The sequence below is a fragment of the Pangasianodon hypophthalmus genome, chromosome 10 (assembly GCF_027358585.1).
Source record: "Pangasianodon hypophthalmus isolate fPanHyp1 chromosome 10, fPanHyp1.pri, whole genome shotgun sequence".
Taxonomy (NCBI): Eukaryota; Metazoa; Chordata; class Actinopteri; order Siluriformes; family Pangasiidae; genus Pangasianodon; species Pangasianodon hypophthalmus.
Window position 1 is genome coordinate 7,183,681 of NC_069719.1, and position 27,548 is coordinate 7,211,228.

Here is a 27,548-nt window from a genome sequence, read left to right on the forward strand (position 1 = left end):
ATTATCAAACTTATCACTTAGACTGTAGTTAAGCAGTTGTACTGACTTTCTCCAAGTAGCTCCACCTACACAGCATGTATAGATATATATGCTGCATCGAGGCGAAGTTGCAGCTGGTAATTCCCTGCTTACAGCTGGAAAAATCCACGGAAAACACCCCCTCAACTTGAAATTTCAACTCGTCAATTTAGGATAGTCTTATCAACTGCCAGTTCCTTCCCCGTTTATGGAGTGACGTCAAATCAACATGGCCGCACACACTGTAAACAGTGTAAAGTCCCCCTTCTCTACTCTATAAAATAGTTTATAACAGTATTGGCTTTAGATAGGTTAATATACAGGCACAGTACTTCGTTAAATCTGTAACATTAACTATACTAATCATTGTTTTGAGAAGGTAATCATTAACATTGGAGTTATCATTAATGTTAGCCGACTAGCTCATTGCTAAGCTAGTAGTAGTATAGTACCAGTAGCCATTCTGGCCTGTAACTGTAAAAGTGTAGTTAGAGTAGCTTTTTATGAGCTATATGTGCTCTGACAGACCAACCAACAGACACATTTTCATGGAAGCGTCTATTTTTTTTTCCCATTTTGCACGTCGAACATCCCGAGGTGGTAAATGACATGATTACTACTAGCAAATTACCACTAAAAAGGCACCACGAATGCAGTATTCATCTTCAATAACTGCTTTAACCTGGTCAGAACCAGAATCCGGAGCCTATCCCAGGAACACTGGGCATGAGGTGGGAATACACCCTGGATGGGATTCCAGACCATCACAGGGCACTGTACATACACACATTCACACACTTCAGCATTCTGTTCTGAGAGCACTGAGCACTAAGACATATACACTTCATTTTGCCAACATCTACACTTACTCTCTTCGAGTCAAGCTGCAATTCATGGCACCTTGTGCTAATTTTTAATGACCATGCTCTATTACACATACTGTTTAAATGCTATAGGATCTTAAACACGAAACTCAGCACAAGGAGTTAATTGCTAGCAGCAATTAACATGAACAGAGTTAAATACAATATGTTCCTGATTGATTCATAGGCTTAGTCATTTTAAGTTCCATCAATTACTACAGTCAACCCTGGCAAGCTGACATGCACACATTCATATTGTTTATTATTTCCTGCTGAATGCTGGGGAAATAAATGTGCAAAAGGTTATGAGTGCTAACAGTGTTTGATTGATTTATCTTACTGATCTTCCTCATTCCTAAGAAAAACTAAGTGGCAATAACTGTAACCTCCGCCAACAGCACATATAATATGTCAAAACCATTCATTAACATTCAGGTGGTTCAACGCATTTTGTCTTCGGCCGTAAGGTGACTGACTGCAGTCATTATGTCAACTGTTACTCACTAGGACAATCTTTTTTTCTTCTGTGAACACACTACTCTCTGAATTTTTAAACTCTGAAAACACACACACACACACACACACACATATTCACACACTTATTCACACCTAGGGGCAATCTAGTATAGCCAGTCCTTGTATCAGTGCTTTTTTGGGGAAGTGGGAGGAAATCAGAGAACCCAGAGTAAACAGTAGTGTAGGAGACGTGTGAACATGTGAAGCTTCACACAGACAGTAACCGCGGGATCAGGATTGAAGCTGTGAGAGGGCAACGTTACCTGTTGCACCACCATGTTGCCCTTTCCAAACATGCATTAAAAAAATACTACAGAGATTTTATTTTGAGATTTTGAGATTAACACAAAGTACTAGATCACGAACATGGACACTATGTGGATTTTATCTGCACAGACTGAAGCTAGTGACAGGAATATTATGCAAAAACCTAAGTGCTTGTCCAAGATCCTAGTAACAACCAACCAGCCATTTTTTATTAATAGTTTTTTTATAATAAAACTGTATGATGGTGTGCCTGAGAGAACTACTACAATTTTAAATGGTGGTCATATGAAACATTTACTGTGTTTAGTTTCTTATACAGTCCCCTCCGAGAGTATATCACAAGGCCAATTATTTTGTTTCTGCTATACACTAAAGGCATTTGGGTGTGAGATCTAAAGATGAATATGAGACGGTAGATCAGAATTTCAGTATTTGTTGTTAAAAAGGATAAACCAACATGAAGACCAGAAAGCTGTTTATGGGAGAAAAGCAAGCTATTTTGAAACAGAGAAAAGGGGGAAAATAGATCAGAGCCATTGCACAAGCAGTGAGCATACCCAATATAAGAATTTGGAATGTCCTGAAAAAGAAAAAAACAACACTGGTGTACTAACAATCAAACATTGAACAGGTCACCCAAGGAAAACAACAGCAGTTGATTACAGAAAGATTGTGAGAGCTGTGAAGAAAAACCCAAAACAACAGTCAGTGACATCACCAACAACCTCCACAGGGCAGGTGTGAATTCATAAAGAAATAGAGAGATGAGCCACAAAAGTCACAAAAGAACCAAGATTAACCAAAGCAATGGAAAGGCCAAAGTGTGGCGAAAGAACGGATCTGCTTACGGTCCAAAACATATGAGCTCATCAGTGAAGCACGGTGGAGGTAATGTCATGGCTTGGGCTTGCATTGCTGTTTCTGGAACAGGCTCACTAATCTTTATTGATGATGTAACTCAGAAGTCTACAGAAACATTCTGTCTGCCAATTTACAGAGAAATGCATCTAATCTAATTGGTAGAAACTTCATCATGCAGCAAGTCAATGACCCAAAACACACTACCAACACAACAAAGGACTTCATCAGGGGAAAAACGTCGAAGGTTTTAGACTTGCCAAGTCAATCACCAGACCTTAACCCAATAGAGCATTCATTTCATTTCCTGAAGAGGAGACCCCCAAAACAAATAACAACTGAAAGACGCTGTGGTACAAGCCTGGAAAAGCAGCACAAAAGAAGAATGCAATAGTTTGGTGATGTCATCGGTCGCCAGATTGATGCAGTTATTGCAAGCAAGGGATATGCAACCAAATATTAAGTGTTATTTACTTTAATTTACGTTAAGACTATCTATACTATCCTATACTTTTGCTCACCTAAAATTGGGTGGCCTGCCACCAAAAGTGCCATGTCCGAAGTTGTTTAACACATCTAGATGTAAATATCAGGAAATGAAAGCTGAAATACTGATCTATCTTCCCAAATTCATCTTTTGATTTTAAACCCAAATGTCTTCATTGTATAGCAAAAAGAAAAGCACTGGCCTTGCTGTTCCAATACTTTTAGAGGGGACTGTAGTTCTCCAGTTTTTCACAGTTCTAGGATCCCTGGTTCGATCCTGATTACTCAGGTACACAGATTACTGTTCAAAGTTTCACATGTTCTTCTGGTGTCTGCCTGGGTTTCCTCCATGTTCTCTGGTTTCCTCCCACCTCCCAAAAACTTGGTGGTTGTTTGATTAGCTCCTCTAAAATTCCCTAAATGTCCCATCAAGGGTGTAAAGGGTTTACTGAAAACGAATGAATGGATTATAATAATATTAACACATAAGAAATCTGTTCAAAGAATGAGAATAGTCCTTTATTGGTTTTTATCTTTAAAAACCTTTCATTTCATTACAAACAGAAGAATAACTGCTTATAGTGTTTCAATTGTCAAACCTGTGAACTGAACAAAAGGTAAAATAAAATGTAGATATTTATTTTATCCACCGCTCTGGAAAAACACAACAGTGAGGAAAGGAAACATTTTAGAGATGATCAGATATGGATAAACCTGTATTCTGATTGGCAATGTAACACATAGCGTTTTTCACACCTGCCAATCTTTAGAAGATAATAATAAGACGTGTGGGCCGAGCGTAGGAGATAAATGTATATTCTTGTGGGAGAAAAGTATTGTGTGATGTCTGCACCTATGGAGACCTCAAAATGCACTTGAAGAAAGATTTTTATTTAAATCCTGACAGCCTGACACATAGTATAAAAGATATAGGAAGTCGATATCAGGGTTGCTTTATGTTGCAAATGATTTGTGCTTGCCTGAGGGAGGAAGAACAGCTATATGAGACATCATACTATATATCATTTGTATGAAGTGGGACTGGTAAAGAGCGAACAGTTCCTGGTTGTCATCTTTAGTAAAGGACATAGAGCAGTGGGTTGATGGTTGGGTCACATGATGCCCAGTGATGACTCTTTAATCCACTCTTGTGCAAAAAAGCCATTCTGAAAGACCACTGAGGATGACCAATATAAAGACCATCAAGAAATAGAAAGAGGAAGAGTCTTTTCCTCCTAAAGTGTGATTCTGTTGAGTTTTATAGTTTCTCTGGGTCTTGGCTTAGTTTAAGAAGTTTATTCTTTATTCATTATACAAGCTTAAGCCACAAGGTGTTGTGGAAGGAGCAAAGATATAATTAAGGACAGACAAATAATTAAAAGAACACTTTGAAAATCTGTGACCTTCAGGTAAATGTCATGACACAGCATCCTACTGAAAAAAGTAAAGACAAAAAGAAAGAAAGAAAAAAGAAGTTCAGCAAACCTTCCAGACCACCAAACATCTTACCTTATTGAGCAGATAAGTAAAAAAAGTTTAAAGAAATTAATATATAATATGAGTGGAAATGAAATTAACACATCATGACCCTCCATTACAGCATTTTTTAAAAAAATTAATTAGCATGGATGTTCCTTATTGATATTAAAAACTGGTAATAATAAGATAACATTGTAGACCAAATTACTAAAAGCTCTGTTCAGGCACACAAGATGTTTTAACAGCTTGTCTAATGGGCTACTTTTGTTACACAGACCTGACAACACAGGAAGTTGCTTATTCTGTAAACCCCAGTGCCATATCAGCCATAGACTGTGTATAAGAGTGTGTATATAATATCTTATCTTGTGGGTGGGAATGAAGACTCAGTAGGTATGCTTGCGAGAGAGAGACAGAGAGAGAGAGAGAGAGAGAGAGAGAGAGAGAAATGCTAAATTCCTTCTTTCTTTCTTTTTTAAGCTCCATGATTTTCAGTTTGTGCCAACATAAAAAAATACTTCACTAGAAACTGAAATCACTGATAAACACACACAACATCATGCTGCTTAACATTGTCAGATTTTTTTTTTTTTGAACTGCTTGGTGATGTGCCAGCGCTCTCTCTCTCTCTCTCTATCTCTCTCCCTCTCTCCCTCCCTCTCTCGTTCTCTCTCACTATGGTATTCCACCTCGCACTGAAAAACAAGTGTATTGACAGATTTTTTTCGTAGTCAAAGACACACACACACACACACACACACACACACACACACACACACACAGGTGTAAACAGTCACTTGTTACTCAGTCATTCTCCTCTACTTGTCCTCCCACTCACAGCTGGTGCTTTACCACACCCCTGCATTATGATATAAGTAAAGAATAACACACAACAGACTGTAAGACTGTACAAAAATAATCCACGCTGGGGTGGTATGATACCATTACCACCCTATTTTTCTTTCTTAAACAGCACATTTTTTACTGGAGTGTCCACCATACAAGTCCATGTGTATGAGCTGTTACTATAGAAGCAATAACATATTAGAATGAGTGCATTAATATAAACCTATCATTCATGTTACAGTCAGAGCTACTGTCCGAGCTGTTCTGCTATAAAAAAAAAAATTATAATAATAATAATGCACAACCTCTGACCAATCAGATTCAAGAATTATTAATTATTATTAGTAGTAGTATTAATGCCCTCCTCTTCCTTACTGAACTGCAATTCCTCTTCAGTAACAAGCTTTCTGATTTTTGGTTGAACTTTTCCATCATTTCACAGCAGTGTTTAAATGTCTATTTGCTTTGTGTGAAAGTGTGAAAGTCAGACATATTATAAGCATGGTGGCTTAGTGGTTAGCGTGTTTGCCTCGCACCTCCTGGGTTGGGGGTTGGAATCCTGCCTCCACCCTGTGTGCCTGGAGATTGCATGGTCTCCCTGTGATTTGGAGGTTTCCTCCATGTACTCCAGTTTCCTTCCCTAGTCCCAAAACGTGTTGTAGGCTGATTGGCCTCTCTAAATTGTCCATAGTGTCTGAATGAGTGTGTGTGTGATTGTGGCCTGCGATGGGTTGGCACCTCATCATTATGCTCTAGATGTAATGCTCTAGTGGCTTCATGGGTTTTCTCAGAAAACCAAACATGGTAAACACAAAAGTTGTAACCATTTTATTTAAACAGAAAAACACTTACATTATGGATCTATCGTCTGTATAATTTGATTAGACAATGTGTGCCAATTACTTTTAGTTTCTCCTCCAAAGGTATTTTGAGAAGCAAAGAAAGACAGAGCAAATAATCCACCATGTTCACATTCATTACATCAGTGACTGTATTTCATATGTGCCTTCTCAATCACTGCTAATGAATTTAGTGGTGGACGATATGATGATAAGACATTTCTACGATACACAATACGTATCGTGATATAGAGTTTCCTTACAAACTGCCAGCAGGATAGTAGTGATGTGTTTAAAAATAATTCTTTAAAAATGAGTTTGATGATACTTTAATTTAAAGGTGCATTAAGTAAGATTAGTCTTTTTCTTTCAAGCGTAGGTCTCTAACGGTTAGGTGGGTTTGACATTCAATTGATTCCCACATATGTTCATGAAGCTCTGCCCCTACGATCTACGGTGGCCTGTAAAGTGTCTATAAAATGACTGACAGTAGGTGCATCCAAACACAAGCAAGCATTTCAGACTGGAAGTCTGTATTCCGACCCTGTTTTCTCAGCGACTTAATACACTTTGGCTAAGGCCATTCACTTCTTTATACCAGTCTGTGTAATTTGCATCCAATCCACTGGTGGTGCTATTATGCTTGATTCCACAAAAATCCAAAATAATCAACCTTAAGACTTTAGTTAACAGCAAATTACTGGAATCTGATGTAGATGCCAAAAATAAAACCATATGTTAATGTCTTTTCTAATCTTGAAAGACCGTGTCTTAACCTTGCTGGCACATTTCTACCAGAAGAGCCTGTGTAACACAGTTAATAGACTATTTTTAGTTTTATATATTATATGGTAGCAGATGTATGTGTGTAATTTATTTAACTTGAATCTTATTGTTTTGCTCTTCACTGGAGCGCATAATGTGGGCTGGAGACTTTGAGCTGCTCTGATGAATTTAATTAATCTGGCACCATCTGAGAAGAGATTTACACCTGTGTGAAACAAGGGTGTTTCCTTCTGTAATTGTGCAACTCAAAAAATATGGTGTTGGGATGCAATTACGATAAGTAGCAGAAGAAGAAAAAGTGGAATAGACCCTGCTTTTGAGAATTCCCTCAATCTAAATGGTCATGTCAATAAAACATGTTAATGGTTTAATGTAAAGTGAAATTATAAATCACTAGCAGTATGTTTAGGTCATGTAGGTTTTGCATAATTTTTGCATTTAATTTGAAACAGCTTTTGGTCCTGGTTCATATATAATAACGCGTCTTGTTCATGTCTTGTGGTTGAATTACTGAATCTAAAATTGCAGCAGTAAATATCGAGGTCATGCTTTGTCCTGTGCTGCTGCTTACTCTTGTGCCCCAGACACATTGCAGAACCAATTACAGATATAATACGATTAGCTCTGCTGCTGTGACGCTTCCCAGTAGATTTCAACCAAACTCTCTGTGTTCATTGTTGTGTCTCTGCACACACACACACACACACACACACACAAACACACACCACCCATGGTGCTTTCTGCACATGTCCCACACTTGCTTCTATCAATAATCTCACCTGGATACTATAGATTTGTACCTAAGAGTTGTTGCTGTAATCATATAAATTGTCCTGTACTCATTTCATATACTGCGATCGAGTAAAGCACCTAACTCAGACTAGGAAAAACCACAAAGAACGATCCCTCAACTCAGAATTCCTACTCGTAAACATGGGATGGTCTTCTTATCCCTGAGTTCAGCAAGTGACATCAAATCAATATGGCTGCTCACAGCATCAACAGTAAACAAAGTAGCATTTCTTATCATTAAATGCTGGATATTCTAGTATTTGATTTAGCTCAATCAACATACAGACATTTTCGCTTGTTAAATCTTAAACATTGGCTATACGGGTCATTGTTCTGAGGAGGTAAATACGTATCTCTCATCGCAGTTAGCTAGCTAGCTTGTTGCGAACAAAAGACGAACATGAAGGCGTCCATTTTTTCCCCCACTTTGTAACTTGAACACACGGAGGTCAAAAATGATGTAATTACGATCCAAATGCTCATACCAAAACAATTTACAGTACATTTTGTGCATTGCACTGTTTGTCTTTCCCCTTCTACACCTATATACTGGAAGGATTTATAAATAGCACTATCCCTTGTGAGCCAGAAGAGCACGGGTTCCTTTGTGAGTCTGGTTCCTCTCAAAGTTTCTCCATCATGTCATCTCAGTGAGTTTTTCCTTGCCACTTGTTTAATAAGGCTCTAAATCTACATCCGGATTTCTGTGAAGCTGCTTTCTAATGACGTCTAATTGCATTGAATTGAATTGGATTGAATTTAAATGCACATGTTGCATCCTACTGCAATGTTACATTTAACACTCAATGATCTGATTTCTTCTATTTTTTATCTCTCCTGTCGCCTCTTCTCCTCTGTCCTTTATGCTACTCATTCACGAGCTGATGAAAAAAGTCAACACCCTCATATGTGCAGTGACATTTCAATAAAATCAGACATTTCCCACTTATCTGCAAGCCCCTGCTGTCTACATCTCTCAACACGCATAATATTTACACACGTCAGTGCCGTATCAGCCTGTCCTCTTACTGCAGGCTTATTCCAAGTCATCGGTAAAGGAAAGAAATCGGTCAATAACTAAGTGGTGTAGAATTGGTGAAGCAGCTGTAGGAAAGTGTGTTTTCATGACCTCTCATGTGAGCTTCTTGTGCTTTGTAATAGGCAGAGGGTGCTTACTGCAGGCTTTTTTTGTTGGATAATACCGAGGTCAGAACCTGCTTCAATGAAAATTAACCTTTTTATCCATCCAGGTGTCAACAGCTGGCCACTGCTTCTAGGGATTAACTGTGCTGTACATTAGGGAGAAATGTTGAGGTAGTAAAATTACAGTGGAGTACACAAAGGCTCAGGGAAAGCAGAATGAACAAAAAGCCTTCATCACATGTGCAAGTGCAATGCTTCTGAAGCTGTAAAATATATATTTTTTTATTTTGAATATCATTATCAATATAAATCCTTTTAGATGTTGATTATTGTGAGAAACCGCTATCTTTCTTCTAACAAAAAAAAAAAAAAAAAGGTTTGTCTCTCAAAATCTCTGAAATTATTAACACCACTCAAGAATATAAAAAATGCTAAATTATTGTAGTGGAAAATTAAAATTGTTTGGTAGATTATGGGAGAATTCACTCATCCTGCTTTCTACATTTTCACTGCAATGTTTATATCAGAGCTCAGAGTATTACTGACTGTCTATTACTGACATCCTGTTTGACGTCCTCTCTGATGTCTTCTCTGATATGCTCTCTGACGTGCTCTCTGCAAGCTTCTGGTGTTAAGTTGTGCTGTATGTTTTAGCACTTTAACCCAAAATCCATTAATATATAGATGATAATGATGGTGATGATGACAATGATGATGATGATGAAGATGATGAAGATGATGATGATGATGATGGCAGTGACAACGACAATAGGAGAAAAAAGGAAGAAAGAACAAGAAGAAAGGAGAAGTAAAGAAGAAGAATATGAAGAGGAAAGACAAAGAAAGAAGATGAAGAACAGCGAGAAAAGTAAAGATGAAGAAAAAGAAGGAAGAAGCAAGGAAAGAAGAAAGATGAATAAATAAAGAGATTGATGAGATAGAAAAAGAAAGAAAGAAAAAGAAGAAAGAAGGAATAATATGAAGAAAGATGATGATGATGATGAAGCACAAAGAAAGGCACACAAAGAAAGAGCAACAATGAAATAGAAGAAAGAAAGAAAGAAAGACAAAAAGGGGAGGATTAAGGAAGAAGCACAAAATGAAGAAGAGATGAAAGAAAAAAGCAGAAGAAGGATGAAGAAGAAAAAGAATGAAGAAAGAAAGAAAGTAAGAAAGAAAGAAAGAAGACAAAAAGGGGAAGATTAAGGAAGAGGCACAAAAAGAAGAAGAGGTGAAAGAAAAAAGCAGAAGGATGAAGAAGAAAAAGAAAGAAAGAAAGAATACAAAAAGGAGAAGATTAAGGAAGAAGCACAAAAAGAAGAAGAGATGAAAGAAAAAAGCAAAAGAAGGATGAAGAGAAAGAAAGAAAGAAAGAAAGAAGACAAAAAGGCGAAGATTAAGGAAGAAGCACAAAAAGAAGAAGAGATGAAAGAAAAAAGCAGAAGGATGAAGAAGAAAAAGAAAGAAAGAAAGAAAGAAAGAAAGAAAGAAAGAAAGAAGACAAAAAGGGGAGGATTAAGGAAGAAGCACAAAAAAAAGAAGAGGTGAAAGAAAAAATCAGAAGGATGAAGAAGAAAAAGAAAGAAAGAAAGAAAGAAAGAAGACAAAAAGGGGAAGATTAAGGAAGAAGCACAAAAAGAAGAAGAGGTGAAAGAAAAAAGCAGAAGGATGAAGAAGAAAACAAAAGAAAGAAAGAAAGAAAGAAAGAAAGAAAGAATGTGTGATGATACTTGCCAGGTTCAGCGTGGTGTAAACCCTTAGATGCAGCGGAGTGCCTGAGTGAGTCTCTTACTTACAGGGACTCTGAACGGTTTTGTTATTTCTGTCTTTCCCTGCTGATGAAATGAAGTGTTTTATTCATACATGTGGAAATCATCTGTCATGTCCACCTCTTTAATACCTTTAATTTATTCACCTGAGTTAAAATTCTGCCACGAAATTAAATAACTGTCCAATTACCATCCAAGTACGCCTCCTTTTCCTGGTTTTCCGCTCATGTCCTGCTGTGTGAGGAAATGTTTAACTAGATAAATAAATACGGAGATGTAATCCCCAGGGCCGATGCCAGTATGTGCCATTTTCCCCCATTTCTTTGAGGTTGTTTGTTTTGTGGGGTATTTTTTCTTTCATTCCTCATAAGAAATAGCTGAAGGCTTAACATTGCTTTTTTTTTTTTTTTTTTCCTGGCAGTAATTTGCCTCGGATCATGAAGCATACGCGCGAGCTACAAGCGCTATGTTGTTAACTCTACCCCACTGGGAATATTAGTTAGTGCACTGTGTAGTCACAAATGTTGTTCCAAGGTAAGTTTCCACACAGAAATAGCTTTGGTTAATTACCTTTGGGAAATGCGAGAAAGCCAAACAAAACAAATTTGTATATTGAGGTTGAAGGCTCTTCTTCAAAGTTCAGGTGTGATATTTCTTGATTTTATTTCATATATCCAGAAATAATCAACACAACACTTGGGTTATTATTTTCCCTCTTTTTTTTCAGTGTTATTTCATCTATGCTTTAAAGTAAGTAAGGTGCTAAGTAAGTAACTAAGTGGACAGTGCTAAGTACGGGTGTGAATGGGGTCAAATGCATCTCAAAGACACATTGTGATCCGATCAATTAAACCACATTCAGAGAAGATCTGGGACGCGTATAACCACATCACATTCGTAGTGTGAACGTGAATGCGTCTCGATGCGTCCGGGACAGGGACAAAGGACCAACTAATCAAACACATCCTTCCTTAGCTGGAAAATATGTAATCATTGTGAGACTGTATGGAAATCGTGCTGAGTGATAGAGCTCTCTGTCACTAGATTAACAGATAAAACGATGCTATAACAGCAGAGACAAAGGCAGCTGCTTTTCATATCTTCATTCATTGTCTCATCTCTCATTCATTTATAAGTTTCGTTAGCAGACCACATGATGAAATTGTTTGAAACCATGCGTACAGGTACGAGACATGATTTGCAGGACATTTAGGCCTGAAAATAAATGCAGCGGAAGACTAACGTAATAAATGTGAGCGACACGTTTATTCTCCAGTGGAAACAATGAATGAAGTCCGATCACAAGTGGTCACTGAAGACACATTCATAATGCCAGGTGTGAACAAAGCCTAAATGTGTCCTGATTTTTGAAGTTACACTGGCAATATTACAGCATGGCCCATTTTGTCTGAGGAAATAGCTTCCATTTGACACATCCTGTTTATTAGCTGTGAGATCTCATCACCGTTTGAAAATCAAAATCTGTATCTCACAAATGGCCAGTTTGATCCTTTAATCTTGAGGCCTTCCTTCCTTGTGGATCTAACTTCAAAGAGTTTCACACACACACACACACACGGCACATGAATTTAGTACCAAAACCTCTCTAACGGACTCAAGGCTACTCGGTCTCTTTTGTTTTGCGCATTTTCATAAAGATGTTTGATAAGATGGCGGTGTCAGTTTCCCTCATGCAAGCAGTTCGCATGTAAATCATGTTCATGTACCACAGTCAAGGCTAAGAAGACAAATTTAAATGTCACTATCACACTCACACACACGCGCACACACACAGAGTTGATTCATTGTAGAGAATCAGCGGCTGTAAAAACATCATTCACTCACATCTGACATAATCTGGCGTATTATGTAAATATAAGACAGGAATAAAACACAAAAGGGTGTGCCGTTATAGAAAAATAATCATTGACGAGGTGATGTGAGCAGCCCAGCGTAAAGCAGACTTAACATTACCACCCCACAGTTGTATATTTTCCTATAACACCACAATCCGAAGGGTTTTATTCCTCCTATACCACAGCAATTTGCTAACACTAACATTTATTTATTAAAGAATGACACATTATACATTTTATCCATTTATAGTTACAGTTAATGTTGTGGAACATCCATGAGACAACTTATCACTTACGTTGCTTGTCATGTTACTCGGTTACCACAAAGTCAGAGTCCACTTGTCAGAAAGTTTTATTACAGAGCCCTGACACTGGAGACTCCTTCCAAAAATGCTAAATAAACCTCTCCTCACAGAATCTTCATCACACATTTAAACACATTTGTTTTTATTATGTTTATGTGGAGTGTCAGCTACCGTATACTCGTTCATTTGTAAGTGATTTGTCTTGCAGCTGACACTATTGTCAGAGCTGCAGTTACAGAAAATTAATCAACACCTTCTGACCAATCAGATTTGAGAGTTCAGTAGGACTGTGGTTATGACAAAATGCACAGTTTCATGGCAAGAACATTTGAATGAGTTACACTCCTGTTATAATGGATATAAACTGATTTACATTCATATTCACATTGAATAGTGTGTGTGTGTGTGTGTGTGTGCGTGTGTGCGTGGTTCCTTCTGTAAAGCCGAGGGTCATAAAGGGTTTTGAAGTAGCATATTATAGCATATCATAACAGTGAAAGCACAATGTGCATGGCAAGGGCTTAATGGAGAAAGGGGTCAAAACAACTTTTTTAAAATGAATCCAAAGGAAAAAAAAAATGCTGTTCAACATGGACACCAGGCAGTCATTTTTTTCTGTAGGTGTATTATTACTGCACAGCTGCCTGTAGTGGTGCGGTTCAGCACACTAATTGCATCCATTAAGGCTAATTTTGGGGGACAAACCAAATGGGAAGTCATTAGCGAAGGCACTATTGTATAAAAGTGCTAAGCATTTCATATCTTCAGCAGCAGTTCAGTACCTGGCTCTTTAACAACACCTCAGCACATTTTCAGTAATCAGACTTTAGAACTTACTTCCAGAAAGCAGATAATCAGGACTGCAAATGATTCAGCAGTACAATACTGCGTTATACAGATTCATTTCAATTTCATTATAAAATCTCTCTCTCTCTCTCTCTCTCTCTCTCTCTCTCACACACACACACACACACACACACACACACACACACACACACACTTTTAGCATTCTAAAAGCCTTATCAAGACTAGAGTCCCTAAATAGGAAAGGAGATATCATAATTGTACGTTTTGTTCATTTGTAAATTGTTCAATGTTCATTTTATTTTTTTTATTTATTTTTTTTTTATTTTTTTTTTTTTTGGGTGAAAGGTTCATTTCTGGTTTCATTTTCTGGCCAAATGAATTATACCCCAGTATATTACTAATTATCACTGCTGATGCCATTTTAAAATGATTTCTATTGCATAATATTAATAAAAAATTTAAGTAAAAATTAGCATATCATTCATTGTTGATTGCGAGAGTCTAGTCATTATGGGATTAAACTCAGATTTAGCACTGCTGACAATGACCTATATATGCTGAAGTTTACACATTGATAAAAACCTTATGTAAGGAATCAAACACTTAGGAATGCGTTGTTAAAGGACTGGTCTTTCTCCAGTTTATGTGAGTCTGTGACCACGATGGCCTCAGATTCCTGTTCTTGGCTGAAAGAAGTGGAATCTGATGGTGTCTTCTGCTGTTGTAGCCCAAGGTGCTATGTTTTGTGCATGCTGAGTTGCTTTTCAGCTCGTCGAGTTTGTAAAGAGTGATTATATGATTGTATGAGTTACTGTGTCCTTCCTGGCAGCCTGAACTGACCTGGCCATTTTCCTCTAGTATCAACTCTAGTTTCCACCCACAGAACTGTCGGTCACTCGCTAGTTTTGTTTATCGTACCATTCTGTGTAAACTCTACAGACTGTTGTGTGTAAAAAAATCCCAGGAGTTTCTAAAACACTCAAACCAGCTTATCTGGCACCAACAACCATGCCGAGATCAAAGTCACAGAAATTACACTTTTTGTTCATTATTTATGTTGATATGAACATTAACTGAAGCTCTTGACCTGTATCTGCATGATTTTTTTTTTTTTTTTTATTGCTCTGCTGCCACATGATTGGCTGATTACATAGCTGCATGAATTTGCAGATGTGCAGGTGTTCCTAATAAAGTGGGCGGTGAGTATATTTTAGCAATCTTGTGCTGGTGAGAGTAAAAGTCAAAGACCATTCAGTAAAAGCTGAACATTGTGTTTGTGTTTTCTGTTCCCGATGCCAATCAATAGCAGTAGATAGACGTTCGAATGTAAACGAGCACTTGCGTAAACAGGAGCGTACTTCAGAGTGACCGCAGTGACCTTGAATATTGAGGTCTAATCCAAACAAAGCGTGGCCCATCTGTAGCGTCCAAAGGAGATTAACCAAATTTGAAACAGTTGATAAACCCCACGCCTCAGACACCGCTCTATCCGTGCTCAGCAATTGAATGGTGTTATTAGGTAATAGGTGAGCGTTCATATCAAACACACACCACGTAAAGAACAGAGCAGGATGCCTCACCTGAAATAATGAACTGAATTATAATGTGAATCATAATGAAGAATGGTGGCAGCAGCAACTCTTAGTAACATATGCAAGGAAGACTTTTTCACCTCTCAAAGCTGATACTAGTCATTAGACTAAATGTTTCATTTACATATAAATATTAAATATTAATTCTAAAAAGAAACTGCAGCAAAGTGTAGTATTGTATCTAGAGATGGCACAATACCATTTTTTTCTTTTCTCATACTGATACTGATACTGAAACCTTGAGTATCATCCAATACTCAACTGATATACTTTGTAGCCAAGTCTCTTTATATGTAAACATTTCCAGTCCAAAAAATACATTTCTTTTCCAAATCCACTCCCAGTTCTTGCCATTTGTTACAGGATCCACAATCTGATATGTTTTTCCAATATCCACCATTTTGTGTTAGTAAAGGCCCGATAACAATACTGGGTATTGGATCAGTGCTGTCTCTAATTGTAGGCAGTTTTGTAATTGTTCCTTATTTCTGATTTATATGGAGTATAATTGTTTTGCTGAAAAATACTGGTTGCCTTTCAAAATTGCTTTTGATTTAATAATTCCTGTCAGTGCGTGTGTTTTCTTTAACTACATAGACAAATATTATATTGAGATATAACTGGTTCTATGTGAATGTAGGAGGTGGATATTATAGGAAATTTACATGATACTGTAAAGCATTTCAACTAGCAAACTGAGGCTATTTTTTTTTACTTCCAAACTGATTGAATTAAGGTATTTTATTATATAAATATCTATAATTAATTTATAATGAAAATGTAATTAAGCTTACATTTAAATTTGTCTATAGTGTACATACTACTACTACTACTGCAACTAATAATAATAATAATAATTGTGTAAAGTTATCTTGGGTTTGAGAAAGGCACTATGCAAATTAAAGATTATTATTATTATTATTATTATTATTATTATTATTATATGAAAAATACAGTTACATATTTTTGCACTATATTTTTCAATAGATTGAACTTTTTAAACATATACCTTTTGCGTTGTCTATGTTTAGTCTCACAGTACAGTAGTTATTACATTATGGCAGCTGAGAACATTGAAATGCCTTCCTAATCATAACGCATTAAATATTATATCAATCATCTAATTCATTAGTAAATTCACATTTGTGATGAAAAGCAGAAGGTAATTTAATGATTTAAACAATGAAATTATCTCTAGATGCTTCGTTACTTATGAGGTTGGATATAACGTTGAGCAGGACCTTTTGTCACTGTCACAGCACAAATTTTTAAGTTCCCTCAGGAAACTGGAGATAAATAGGAAGACGTTTGTAACAAGGAAGTTTGTTCTCTTACTGAATCCCTTCCTCACAGTCAGAGAGCTGAACTAGAAAGGTTTGTCTTTTTTTTTTTTTTTTTTGTACTGCTACAGTAACAGGGGTTTGACAGCAGCGGCTTCAACATCAAAAGAGCTCACACGGACAAATACTTCATGTACTCCTAGTGAAAATCTTTCACCAGTGACGGTGCTGCTGCAATAGCTCAGTAATGTGCTGCAAATGGTGTTCCCATTCGCCGAAATGTCCTCCTCCTGATTTATATGCAGCCAATTCAGTTTAAGTGTAGCCACTTTGCATGAAATCTGTCTCCGTCTGTGCGTTTATTTAGAACAACTGCAGCCCGGAGATGCCATTTTGTCATGCTTCTCAGATCTAATTCACACTGAGTGAATCAGATGTCAGGGTAAATCCTGTGCCAAGATTAGAGGCCTGCTAACAAGTGTGCAAAAACACAACAGCCAGGTGAGGGAAAAGGGGTGTGGATGGTCAGGAAGGAGGGAGGGAGGGAGGGAGGGAAGGAGAGAAAGAGAGAGACAGACAGCTATGGAGAGAGGGAGGGAGTGATGAATGAGATAAGAAAAGTCATTGGTTAGTAGCCCAAAGGCAAAGTGAAATCTATTCAATTTGCTTAATAAAATTAGTCTGTGCACTGACTACATTATGACAGGCGATGTTTGGCTACGCTCTTGGAAGCCAGATCACTGAGCACCTCTCCAGCTGTCCGTACATACACTCACATCCGCTGACATCCACTGTGCCAGAGCCACAGCTGGATCCCTGCTTCGATAGCACATGTGTGACACTGAAAAAGCATCTAAAATGGCTGAGGGAGCAGGTTTGGTGTCAGAAAGCCAAGCTTCACCCTCTACCAGCTCCCCAGAGATGACTGAGCTGACCCGGGGAGAAGAAGAAGGGTACTCAGGGCCTGCTCTGACCCCAAACAGCTCTACTTCAGTTCTTCGCCGACTTTTCTGCCTGCTCCTGATGCTGATCTTGCTGGTTTTGTCTTTCCTTGGCAGCTGGGCGGTGGTGCACCTCAGCCTGGGAGCTCGGGAAACACCGTTCAGGATCTCATCCAGTTACGACCAGCCTGGAGAGCTAGAGACGGCTACGTACGACCCGCTCTTCATCACCAACTGCACTATGGGTAAGAAAGCTGGTTTAAACCTTTAATACTGCACGAGAGTCATGTGTTTCCTTAATTCTCCTTTTTTAAATTCACACTTTGAAAACGAATTATTAAGTAAATGAATGTGTAGTGTGAAGTGAAATGTGCAGTAAGTTTTATTAAAAACTATTTTATTAGCACTTTCTATGAAGCCCCTATTCATAAATGCATAAAACTGTGAGTTTAATAAAAACAGTTATTTATTGTTAATGAGTTATTATTTGGTAATGATTCCTTGTAAGCAATTTTATAAACTTGAATAATGCCTCATAAAGCTCTAATAATGTTCTCTAAGTTATAAACAGGTTGTAATGCAAGTATCACCATTTCAACACAAAAACACTTTTCACCTGTAAATAATTTGAGGTCTATTTATTAACAATTATGAAAACATTATAAGCATTTAAAATATTATTGAGTGCTTCCAAAAATCATGAGGATGCACATATGTTGCACCAACCTAGCTTCCTCCAAGGCTAAACAGCTGTGTTCCTGTCACTTTTTGAATGTTTTAGAACACAAAACCTATAATTTATGTATTTATGTATTTATTATTTTGACATTAACATTTTCAAATGTCAATAACATGCCTGTATGTGTGTGTGTTTTTTTAATTAATCTGGAAATAACTGTTAACTAAATTAAAGTTAATACTATCTTACAACTAATAATGAAGAATAATTGAACATATTCACTTTATTGAAGCACCCAGTAATAAAATTTTACATGTTTATTATTTTAAATGTTAAGGCTTGCTGTATAATTATAAACAGGCCATTAATAATTATAAAGGTTAGATATAAAGTACACCACATGGCATTAAAATGAAGCGTGACACTTGCATTACGACATGATTATAGTAATCAGGAAATTATTTATACGGCATTATTGGCGTTATTAGCATAATAATGCATACAAGGAATCATTCATGTTCTTGTTGAATAAAAGCTGTAGTGGTAATGAAGTGAAAACTTCTCTAATAGCAAGTAACAGCTAATTCACAGAGACTTGTATGGAGGACACTGTGTAAAATCTAAAGCTGATAATAAACCGATTGGGAAGTTTTCTGGAAGGAGATGTTTATTAATATTTAGTTAAGACGTCCTGGGTGTCAACACTTTCTAACAGTCGAGAGTTAGAAAAAAAGAGGCTGGAGAGGAAATGACTGTTTATAGCTGCTGTAACATAAGTGCTAACTGAAGCAGAATTAACTTCTAATGCCTCGCTAACGTTCCACAACATTAAGTGTAACTAGAAACGTTTAAAGTGTATCACGTGTCATTCATCAATGGCAAATTGCTCTGGTACAAGATGACAACACTTTAGGATGTACTGTTATAGAAACATCATCCTCTCTGTGTAAGGCTGTATCACACTCCTATAACAGCATGCCCCATTGTGTTTTATTCCTTCCTTAGCCATTAAGAGATAGCTTGTGTATTAGCATTTGAACGCAGACGAGTGTAAACCCTTCAAACAGAATGAACAAGGTAACATGACTGAAGTATCTTTATTATCACCGATAGCAAAAATATCAAATGTTAAGGTATAAAATATGGGAAAACTATCAACTTGAAAGTTTCTGCATCTTCTTTTCTGAATGTGATTTCACTAATAACTTTACTTCCTCATGCTTTATAACCCTTTATAATGGCCCCAAAACTGTACCTTTCTAATGGTACCTTTCTAATTGCGATGTTTGGTGCAACTTTATCCATTTTTCCTGACACTTCTGTTCGAACTAATACACGGCCATACACTGCCTTCAAATCATCCGTAAAATTTCCAAATTTCAAAATATTTATTTGTTCGATGATTTTATTTTTATTTTTCTCCATTCAAAAAACATAGGGGATGCAAACTTTTGTATTTGTACATAGAGTCACCACATTAAAAAATGAATAATAATAATAATAATAATAATAATAATAATGAACCAAATGGTGTTTCTATTTATAGATTTACCAAATAGCTAAGACCAATTATTTCTTAGTTCTATATAAAATAGTAATTGAGTATCCACTAGTGGTTCTTGTGAGTGGCTTCTGGATATAACTGAGGACTGTTTGGACTTTGTCAGTATATTTTGTAGTGTGAATTTTACAAACGCAGATAAAAATGCCATATGCCATGCCATGAGATCAAAGCAGTGGCTTCTCTCTTCCTTTTCTTAGAAAGAAACACTCTTTCTTCAATAACAGCCTTCACGAGAGCTTTCACTATCATTATCTAGTGTGAGCCGTCATACTGAAGCCCACAGTCTCCTTTTTTCAAGAGGTTGGAGATTTTTGACAGTTTTTCTCAGGGTCAGAATCCCAGAAAGGCAGCATCATTTTTTTCTTCTTCATTGATGATATGTCTCCTCACACAAGAAGACAAAAAAATTGTATTTGAGTAATTGGGGGAAACAAATAGATCTAGGTTTTGGAGTTAAAGTTATTTGTATTTCCTAAGAGCAGGAATTCTGACACGTGAAAATGACTATAGTCAGAGACTTTGTGACTTTCCTATAGATCTTTTTTTTAATCAGTTTAACACCTTTAATAATCAGTTTTCGTGTAATTATGTTCGTTTGAATGGGCAGCATGGTGGCACAGTGGGTAGCTCGAGTTACTCTCTGTGTGGAGTTTCACACGTTCTCCTCCTGTCTGCATGGGTCTTCTTCGGGTTCTCTGGTTTCCTCCCAACCCCCAAAAACATCCCATACAGGGTTTATTCCTGCCTCATGCCCAGTGTTCCTGTAGACTACAGATCCACCACTACCACCACAACCAGGATAAAGAGATGAATGCTGAAGACGGATTAAGGAATAGATGTTAGTTTGAAGCAACACATTATCATGGCTCCTTTTATAAATGTCTTTAAAAAAGCATATTCATGGCTTGATATCATGTCCTTGATATTGAAAATCTCTTTAGGATTCCCAGACTGTAGCATAAAGGAGGTAGAGACAGTAACTTATTCTGTGATCTGCTTGGCTCTGAATGCTACACTGCACACACTGTGTTTAAATATGCTGGCTTTCTAAATAAAGATAAACACTGAGATTATGACATTCAGTCATTATCAAATCATGTGGCATTTCTTTACCAATTATTCATCATTTATTCATCTTCAGTAACTGATATTCCTGGTCAAAGCCTATCCTGGGAAAACTGGGTGTGAGGCGGGAATAGAACCCGGATTTTTCCACGAAATTCATATATTCTGGACTGAGATGTAATTATTGCCAAAACATGTTTACATTAGTTCACCAGACCAAGGTGTTAATGTTATAGAGTTAAAATGGTTAAAAGCAACAATAGGTTTTATTTTGACCAGTTATGAAAAAGAAATACGTGATATTGAGTTTCAAAGTTTCGAGTCAGCTCTGCCAATTGAAACATATACAACATCTTCAGGTTTTTTTTTTCTCTACACACTTTCACACATAGTCATGTACCAAATGTCAAGTGTATATATAAATTCATGTTTGTCAGAAATAAAATAAGAGTAATATTAATTATTATAAACTGACAAACTAACAAACAAATTAAAACCAGCAGTGATGACAGCAGTTAACACTGCGCATAAACATTAGCATTTGAAATTTTGAAATATACACACACACACACACACACACACAGACACACACACACACACACATATATATATATATATATATATATATATATATATATATATATATATATATATATATACCAACATAACCAGAAACCAAAAACTAAAATAATAATACATACAATTCATCACAAACAATCAATAAACTCACAAACAAACAAATGAATAAACAAATAAATGTCATTTATTTATTTATTTATTTATTCATATACTTGGTAGTGGTGGACTCCCATTCTTGGGGTCTACCCTATTAAAATGCATAAATTGTATTTAATTATAATACAGTCTATTACATGCATGATCGCAGTGCAGGATCCATTTTAGAAAGAATATTTGCAAAAGAGGTCTTTTATCTACCATCCAATCATGATAAAACACTGAGCGTTTTGTCTGTGTCTTGAGATATCTGAATAAAACATAACTGCTTCTGTGTCACTTCCCCATTTATTGTCTGACAAGTGCGGCTCAGCATTCAAGATAAAAGCCCCTCCATGCAAACACAGACAATATTTTTTGCTTTTTTTTTTTTTTTTTTCCTCTGCCTCCCTTGTGCTTCTGATTTAATAAAACTGTAGCGCTCTATATTAAACCTCCTTTAAGATAAATGATGAACTATACTGTTTATGAGCCATAAGAACACTAAATTAATGTTAATTAAGAGCAGCTTAATTTAATGCCGTAGCAATAAAACTTTGTTGAAAAGTGCACATGTGAGGCCACAGAGAAAAAAGAGAACAAAAACAAAACACACACACATGCACACACACACACACACACACACAAACACTGCCTGTCATGCAAATGCAGCATCAGACAGATCTCTAATTGTTCCAGGGATCTGGAGCCCAACCAGTTCCCTGTATTTGGACAATCAAATCCCACGTGTCACTCTGCAGACAGTATGTACTTCCCTGAAGCACGTTGTGTACCTGCATGTCCTGGATGCTGTCCTTTAGACTCATCAGCTTCCTGCATCAGATATTAACAGATTGACATGCTTTATCCCTCAAGCACCTGCCACTGGAGCTCAAATTACATGCCACACAGCATGTGTTTGATGGACTGGGTCTCAAAGCTAACTCTTTGGGGGAGTAGGTGTCTGTGATGGGGAAAGATGAGAAGTGTCAGATCTGGCTGTTTTCCACCTTTAATGAAGTGAGCATATTGCATCGAGCTATGCAGCAAAGACGTGCTATCGCTGTTTTGATATTATTGCAGAATTCAGTAATTAAGCCGTAGAGAATCGGATTCAATATGTTCATGTTTTAGATATTAACAAATGTACATATATAATCTCAAGATGAGCGAACGCACATGTGCACTGCTTTTTACAAAGCCAGACCGCCATTTTGAGCTACTATGCTGGAAAAAAAAAAAAGTCTCTGGGGAAAACAAATAGGATGCTGAATTTTTGGCTGAAAACAAAATAGTTTTTCTATAAAATAATTTGACCGCACTGCTTCAGGAAAACACACACCTATTTTACCAAAATGCCTTGGAAATCTTTGTATCTACTTTATAACCTTATAACTGCTAGCATTTGTTTTTTTATACATTTTATGAATTACATATTAAATTAAATGTAAATGAAATAAATAGATAGATAGCAGTTGCTTTAAAACAATCAGGGTTTTGGAATCTCTCAATGGAGTCAGAATTTAACTTTTCAAATTTGGGAATAATCATTTTTTTAAACTGCTATAACTTTATTTCTGGTTGAGATACATACAAAAGAGAAATTATATCAGATAAGAAGAAATTCCATATAATAGGAAATATCAAAAGTTCATCATGTGAAGGGATTTCCCAGGCTGCCACACATATTGTTAACCATTTTTACATATTTACAATTTAATGAGTTGTTATAACAATTATATAAGACAACTACAACTATAGTTTCTAATCCCCTACAAAAATACTATTTTTTTAGTATATATTTTTAATGGACTATGAACAATTTAAGTACACATACACTATATGGCCAAATGTTTGTGGACACCTGACCATCACACCCATATGTGGTTCTTCCCTAAACTGTTGCCACAATGTTGGAAGCACACAGTTGTATAGAATGTCTTTATATGCTGTAGAATTATAACTTCCTTTCACTGAAACTAAGAGGAACAAACCTGTTCCAGCATGACGATGCCCCTGTGCACAAAGCGAGCCCTATGAAGACGTGTTTTGCCAATGCTGGAGTGGAAGAACTCAAGAGTCCTTCACAGAGCCCTGACCTCAACCAGCACCTTTGGGATGAACTGGAAAGCCGACTGCGCACCAAGCCTTCTGACTTAACATCAGTGCCTGACATCACTAAATGCTCTTGTAGCTGATTGAGCACAAATCCCCAGAGCCACACCCCCAAAATCTAGTGGAAAGCTTTCCCAAAAGAGCGGAGGTTATTATAACAGCAAATGGTGACTAAATCTGGAATGGAATTTTCAACAGCCACATATGGGTGTGATGGTCAGGTGTCTACAGACTTTTGGCCATCTACTATATTATGTGTGTACTAGTTCTATATTTGCCTGGACTAAATTGATCTGAGAGATTGCTAGCATCTGAACTTTTTCCGATAAACACATTGTAGAACGAAACTTATTCATTCGTTCATTCATGTACAGTAAGAGTTTTGTGAGGTGTAAGGTGGGAATACACCCTGGATGGGATTCCAGTACATCACATGGCACCATGCACACACATGCACACTCTTTCACACCTAGGGGAAATTTAAGGTAGCCAGTTGACCTACCAGCATGTTTTTGGAAAGTGGGAAGAAAGTGGAGAACCAGAAGGAAACCCATTCAGTCATGGATGTGGATGCAAAGCTCGATATAGACAGTAATCTGAACTCAGGATTGAACTGGGAATCCTGGTGCTATGAGTCAGCAATGCTACCTGCCTCTGTGCCACCCAGAACAAGAGAGCACATAAGATAGCATATTTAAAGACATTTAAAGTATCGGCCAAAATGGTGCACAATAAACAAAGTTATGAAATATTTAAAATTCTTTATTAAAACGTACGCTGAGAATACTATATACTGGGTTAAAACTGAAAACTGGTTATTTTCCTATAAGAGCATGTTCTGAAGTGATTCTTATACCACATCAATTTGTCAACAATTTCAATTCTTCATTTATTAAATGAAAAATCATACTAATATCAAATCATACTTTTTTAGCCATTTGTAGGGAATATTTTTTTCATTATATCTAACTTTGAACAACACTTAATTATTTTAACATGATAATTTAGCTACTTATTATATTGGGCATTTGTTTATCAGAAATGTTGTTTCTTCACTCTTTAAAATGCTTAAAATGATGATAGAAATTCATGATTCATGATTACTGGCTTTGGTAGCTCGACTCTTAGCAGAGATTCAGTTTTTGGAACACTGGTTTGATTTATTTGAGCTGAAATATCACCTTGGTCATATTAGAGCATATAAGTATTAGAAAATACCCTTTTATCTCAGTGAACCGATGCAGTATTTAGTGCCATTGTCTCCAGAAGTTTTCTTTTTCCTTAGGCCCTGGATAGTTTTCTTTTGTGAGTCAGGTACTGATCAACTTTTCACGAAATGTTAAGGTGCTCACCATTTGTTTCTGTGAGTCATGTGCATTAAGTGCCCCCTGACAATCCTGATTTTGATCAAACTGACACCATAAAAGCCATATCTGGCAGCCCAGGTCAAGTTCTGGGTGAGTTTGATGAGATCCATTTATATTCACAAGGTCTCCACTCATTTTGAAGTGCATGAGTTAATGCAGTTTGCACACATAGTTCCCTGATGGTAAGAAGAATGGAGAGACATTCAATCACTAATTTATGCTCCCTATTGGTCTGCTGACTAAAGCAGGAGTGTCCCTGAGAAGCGTTTCTTCTTCTCATTTATTCAACTTGTCTTTATAATTCATCAGTCCCGTATTAAGCGAAAGGTTAAACAAGTTCAACAGAAAGGATGAAGTTATACAATACAGCAGTGATCAAATAGGTTAATCTATTAGGCATAGTTTTTGCTTGCAAGCAGTTTAGCAAAGCTAGATTGTGGAAAAAAGAGATGAATATCCAGCAGAAAATATATTTTGGTACTCCGGGTACTCCGAGTACTCTGGTTTCTTCCTCCAGTCCAAAGACATGCACTGTAGGCTGATTTGTTTTTCCAAATTTGCATTTAGTACAAAATATAATATATACAAAATATAAGTAGAAAATATACTCTATATTAAAAAATTGTGTAGGCTAAGACAAAACTAATGAAATATCAGTGACAAGAAACATTACCATGGATAACTCAACATAAAAAGGAATATGAAACATGAACTTCACAATAAAAGAATGATATTGCCATCTCGTTATTGTCTTTGCTTGACAAAATGGCAATTTTCACTAAGTGTCAATATAAAATTATAGCCAAATAAATAATTTTATTCATTAAAACACAAAATATTTTTAAGTAATTAAAATGGAAATACAACTTCAAAGTACCTAGTCTCAATTTTCACTCTGAAGTTTTCAGTTAAGACTTGGGTGCTTTATAATTTAGGCTTATTTTGTAACTGAGAAAAAGTTATTCTGAGTTTAGGGGAAAATAATTAATGTGTGTTTTTTAATGTGTATTTTTATTTGTAACCCAGGAGTCATTTTTCGTAGCCTGTCAGATAAAAATAATTATAGTTTGCATATATCAGGAAGGTGTTAGTGTAGCCAAAAAAAAAAAAAAAAAAAAGTTCCCATCAAAATCAACAGGCTTTTGATTATTGTTCCATAATTATACCCTATGAGTATTTCTCAGCAATTTAAAAATTAGCTCTATAGCCTTTTTCCTCTTTTCTCTTACAAACTTTTACCCTTTTCAAAATGATGATGTGAAATGAAGAAACATCTCATACATTTGGGATTTCTCATAGTGCTAGACTGTCAATCACAGTCTAGCACCCTTGTAATGTATGGGTGTCAAGCGCTCTTGAAATATATGGGTGTCAAGGGCATGGTAATAGTAGCTGAGAGCACCATCCACCATTCACACCTCGTTCACTCCTGCCTTCAGCTCAGTGTTTTTTTTTTTTTTTTTGGAATCTCTGGCTCTTCTGGGTATATACCCTCAAGCTTTTGGGGCTGATTTTCCACAGGGCCACCAACCTATATTTTAGAACATATTAGTGTCTTGCAAAATTATGTGTAATATAGGCTACGTATATATTTTTCAAGTGAACTGGAATCATGGAAACATGAAAACCGTCAAAGGTAGTAATTTACCACATACACAACAATGAATTGTGGCTGATTTTATATGTAATATGTAATATACTTGTTGCATATGTGCGTATAGATGTACTGGTTCACAGTTGAACACTAGGTTTGGACATGTATTCTGTCAGCTGCCACAGTACATGCATAATCCTCTTCATCAGTTAGCCATAAAGCAGAGTATATACGTTTATCCATGGTGGCAATTTCCTCCATCTGAGAATTGAACCCCTAACCTCATGCTTCCTCATCTATTTCCCTGCCTACTAAATCATGCAGCTCCCAGAGTCTAATACAGTGTTACACCACTGCTTCCCACCCTCACTTAGGGTACACGAGCATGGCGAGCTTTCCCCTAGCCATCAATCATCCTGCCGCAGGAGACGGGGGGGAAATGAGCTGTGCTGAGGATGGACGAGCCGAGAACAGGGGTGCAGAGAAAGTCCAGTGGGGACAGCACTTAGTGGGTCTTGAGCAAAACTTGTGCATGGAGCAGCCCTTGCTCAAGGCAATCGAGAAATGATTCACAATGAATGTTGCACAGGGAACCACCTTGTGAAGCTGTGAATGAGCCAGTTTTACCCCACTGCAGAATTACCATGACCCAAAATGGATAGAGCTTCTTAATGATGTTCTTAAAGGTCCAGTCTGTGATTTTAGCAATGGTTAGCTGAAGCTAGTTATTTTGAAACTTAAAATTCAGACAAATATAGCACCTCCCTTTCTTGTACAGAGTCATGCCCCCAAACTTGTGCATACACTGGCTAGGCTAGGAAACCTGAGGTTTTTCAACTGATCAGCAATACAACTGACAGGCAAATAGAGAGATTCTTCCTTGCCCTGATTGGTTGAGTAATGTTGTTGAATAATCATTGGGTTTTTTTTTTTCTTTTTTTTTTTCCGGCTTATAGAGAATAAGCCCCGATTATTTACTGACGCCTGCTGGAATACGAGGAGAAAAA

General features: G+C 36.8%; 1 protein-coding gene across 2 annotated transcripts in view; it reads left to right on the top strand.

Annotated features, from left to right (window-relative positions):
- The window catches only part of alk (ALK receptor tyrosine kinase), a 392,553-nt gene that overhangs the window by 301,947 nt on the left and 63,058 nt on the right, over nt 1-27,548 (top strand). For both annotated transcript variants that reach the window (XM_034308266.2, XM_034308267.2), the window contains exon 5: nt 17,561-17,688. In XM_034308266.2, coding sequence (XP_034164157.2) covers nt 17,561-17,688 — 128 coding nt within the window. The remainder of the gene's footprint in view (nt 1-17,560; nt 17,689-27,548) is intronic.